The 3,029-nt window shown below is 44.5% G+C and overlaps 1 protein-coding gene across 1 annotated transcript in view; it reads right to left on the minus strand.

The window, feature by feature from the left end:
- The window catches only part of LOC102890692 (histone H2A type 1-H-like), a 1,572-nt gene extending 1,242 nt beyond the window's left edge, over window positions 1-330 (minus strand). Inside the window, exon 1 of the mRNA XM_025040838.1 lies at window positions 3-330. Coding sequence (XP_024896606.1) covers window positions 3-267 — 265 coding nt within the window. The 5' untranslated portion in view covers window positions 268-330. The remainder of the gene's footprint in view (window positions 1-2) is intronic.
- Window positions 331-3,029: the final 2,699 nt, after the last annotated feature.

Raw genomic sequence — 3,029 nt, forward strand, 5'->3', positions numbered from 1 at the left:
GCGGAGGGCCAGCTGCAGGTGGCGCGGGATGATGCGCGTCTTCTTGTTGTCGCGCGCCGCGTTGCCCGCCAGCTCCAGGATCTCGGCCGTCAGGTCCTCCAGCACGGCCGCCAGGTACACGGGCGCGCCGGCGCCCACCCGCTCGGCGTAGTTGCCCTTGCGGAGCAAGGCGGTGCAGCGGCCCACGGGGAACTGCAGCCCGGCCCGCGACGAGCGCGTCTTGGCCTTGGCGCGCGCCTTGCCGCCCTGCTTCCCGCGTCCGGACATGACTACTTGAGAAGGAAACAAGCCTTTCTCGAGAAGAAATGAGCAGAATGGAGCCAAAGCGGAGAGCAAGGGACGTATTTATACTAAATGGAGGTAGGCTGTATGCAGTTTTCTCATTGGTTACTTGCCTCGAGTCAAGTAACCAATGGAAAAATAGAATGTACATCCTCGTTTGCATAGAGGGCAAAGCTTTTTTTTTTTTCCCCCTCCTATTTAATCCAGTCTGAGGAAACTTTCATGCTAATAATCGGATCAATTTGATTTCTTTTAAATACTGTTCTTAAACGCAAGCAGAAGCCTGAGCGATTGTCCTCATTGTCTTGACTTTTGGCTCGTGGTCTTTTTCCAGGATTGTGACTTCTGATTTGGGGAAGAAAGAAACGCAGAGCCATTTCCAAATAGATAATATTTAAGAGGTAGATCTTCATTGCTGGATAAAAGGAGGGAAAGATGAATTAACTCTTTGTGGAGCCCTATGTTAAAAAACGATGTGCACAACGAAACCTATCAGGAGGAATGGGAAGCTGCAAGCTGACCTTCCGCTTCGGTCATGTTTCCTGTACGGGGCCTGTAGGGACCACCTCGAAGGTTTATAGAATGAGCGCTCTCATCTTAGAGACCGCGACACCAAGAGACCCAGGCTGGTTGTTTACCCTGTCAGTGGTGACACCGAGTTAACCAGAGGAAGGACTCTGCCCTCCGGCTGGAAAAGCCTTGTCATTCCCTTCCCAACGCCGTTCCCGACCCTCTCGCCCTATTTTTCTCTCTTGGCTGCGCCACACAGGATTCTAGTTATTTCAGAAAACTCCTCCATCATCTTCCACATCCCACTAAACCCCTGTGTTTACAACATTGAAATACGTATGTGGTGTTTTTGTTTGTTTGTTTAAATCACCTAGCATATGGTATTTTTGCTATAGTTGCCCAAATGGGCTAAGAAACATTGTTGTTGTTGTTTTTTTAATTATTTTTTAAAAGTGAAGGTCAATTGATAAAGGGCAGTTACCTACTTCCCTACAATGGGGTGCAGTGTTAAAAAGGATGGTCAGGAATAACCATCCTTAATTTAAAAGAATAACAAAATTATGATCTTCCTGACATGATACTTTTATATCTGTCTGTGTAGACCTGCACAAAGGAAATTTCTGGAAGACTGGTGGCCAAAATGTCCTGGACGATGAAGTTGCAAATGATTCTTATTTATTTTAAATCATTTCAGAGGTTGCTTTTAAATAATGAGCAGGTTTTATTTTTCAAGGAAGTTCAAAAAACTTATTTCGATGTATGCATTATTTAATGAAAAAATAAAAAGCCAAGAAAAACACGTTGACTGTTGCTGAGATGCTGAAGACAGAATTGAGAGGTCCAGGTCCTGTCGCCTGCCAAGAAGCAGGGGCCAGCGCGTTCATGTGTTCCAATTGTGCCTTCTTCCCCGTCATGAGCAGTCTCTGGACCTCCCATCACCTGTCTCTTTGTGGACTTTTCATCTTTTTTCAGAATTCTCAGTTGACCACCCTCCAAATTACAGTTCTCCCAAGCCCCCTACATCTGGTTCTGGGCACCCATGGCAGTGCCCTAATTCCCTCCCTTTGCAAATCCAGTTCTTTGCAAATTCACTGTTTCTGTCTTCAGTTCATCTTTATTGGATAGGAATACAAGAAAAATTTCAAGATGAAGAATTGGGGATGTATTCCAAGTTATTTTCTCTGCTTTGTAAGTCAGAGACTGCGGCTCTGAAAAAAAAAAAAAAAGGTAGGTGTTTGTTAGGGAAGAGTGTGTGTAAATCCTTCTTTTAGTTAGGACGAGGGTTCCAAGGTCTGGGTGGTTCTTGCTAAATGCTCTTTCTGCTAAATGTTAAAACGTAACAATATTTTGCAGACTCAGCTGTAACCTGGATGAGTTTGACCTGGAACTCAACAGGGTAAATTTAGCAGACAGCTAAGAGGAAATCAGCATGTAATTAACCGATGGCTAAGCCTGGACTCCCGGAGACAGAGTTTGGATGTGAATCTCGTCTCCTTCAGTTGCTGCAAGTAAATGAAACTACCTAAGAACAACCACATCTCCCTCTGGAATGAAAACCCCAAGCGGTGAGCCCCTTGAGTTCAGCAACAGCTCTACTATGTCTCTTAAGTTCACGGGCTTGCCCACTGGCCCTGCTGTGTCCAAAGTTGGTGCCTGGTCAGAATCAACTAGGGAAATTTATGCATTTTTTTTCCTAGCTTCTCACTACTCCCCACTAGTGATCCGGGGTCTACCACGGAGTCTAGGCACCTGATTTTTCCCCTTAATTTCTCATTCACTTGTTAAAGATCATCCAAGTGTCAGAACAGATGGCAAAAAAATCGAGCTTAGAGATTGGGAGGACTGGTTTTTGGTTTGAGGTTGTCAAAGGTATAGTTTTGAGTAAAATATCCAATATTAGGAAGGAATGAGAGAGAGGGGGAAAGGAAGGTAGAAAGCAAGGGGTCTGGCAAAGTTACACAGCACAAGATGGGGAGAAAATAATCTGTATTCAGGAGATCGTTTCGAAAGGTGGAAGAAATAATATTACTATTGAGATCTTACCCTTCAGGGAAAGAACACAATGGATAGTGATTCTTACACTGTAACCTGAGTTTACAGAGTTTTTTGGCGGGGGGGGTAGGAGGTGGAGGATGTGTTTTTGCAATCTGAGAAACATAAATTATTAACTTTTAAGGAAAACATCTTTTCCACAACTGTATTTTGCATATGATGGGGTACGAACTGTTTCTGTTTCT

The sequence above is a fragment of the Pteropus alecto genome, unplaced genomic scaffold (assembly GCF_000325575.1).
Source record: "Pteropus alecto unplaced genomic scaffold, ASM32557v1 scaffold49, whole genome shotgun sequence".
Taxonomy (NCBI): Eukaryota; Metazoa; Chordata; class Mammalia; order Chiroptera; family Pteropodidae; genus Pteropus; species Pteropus alecto.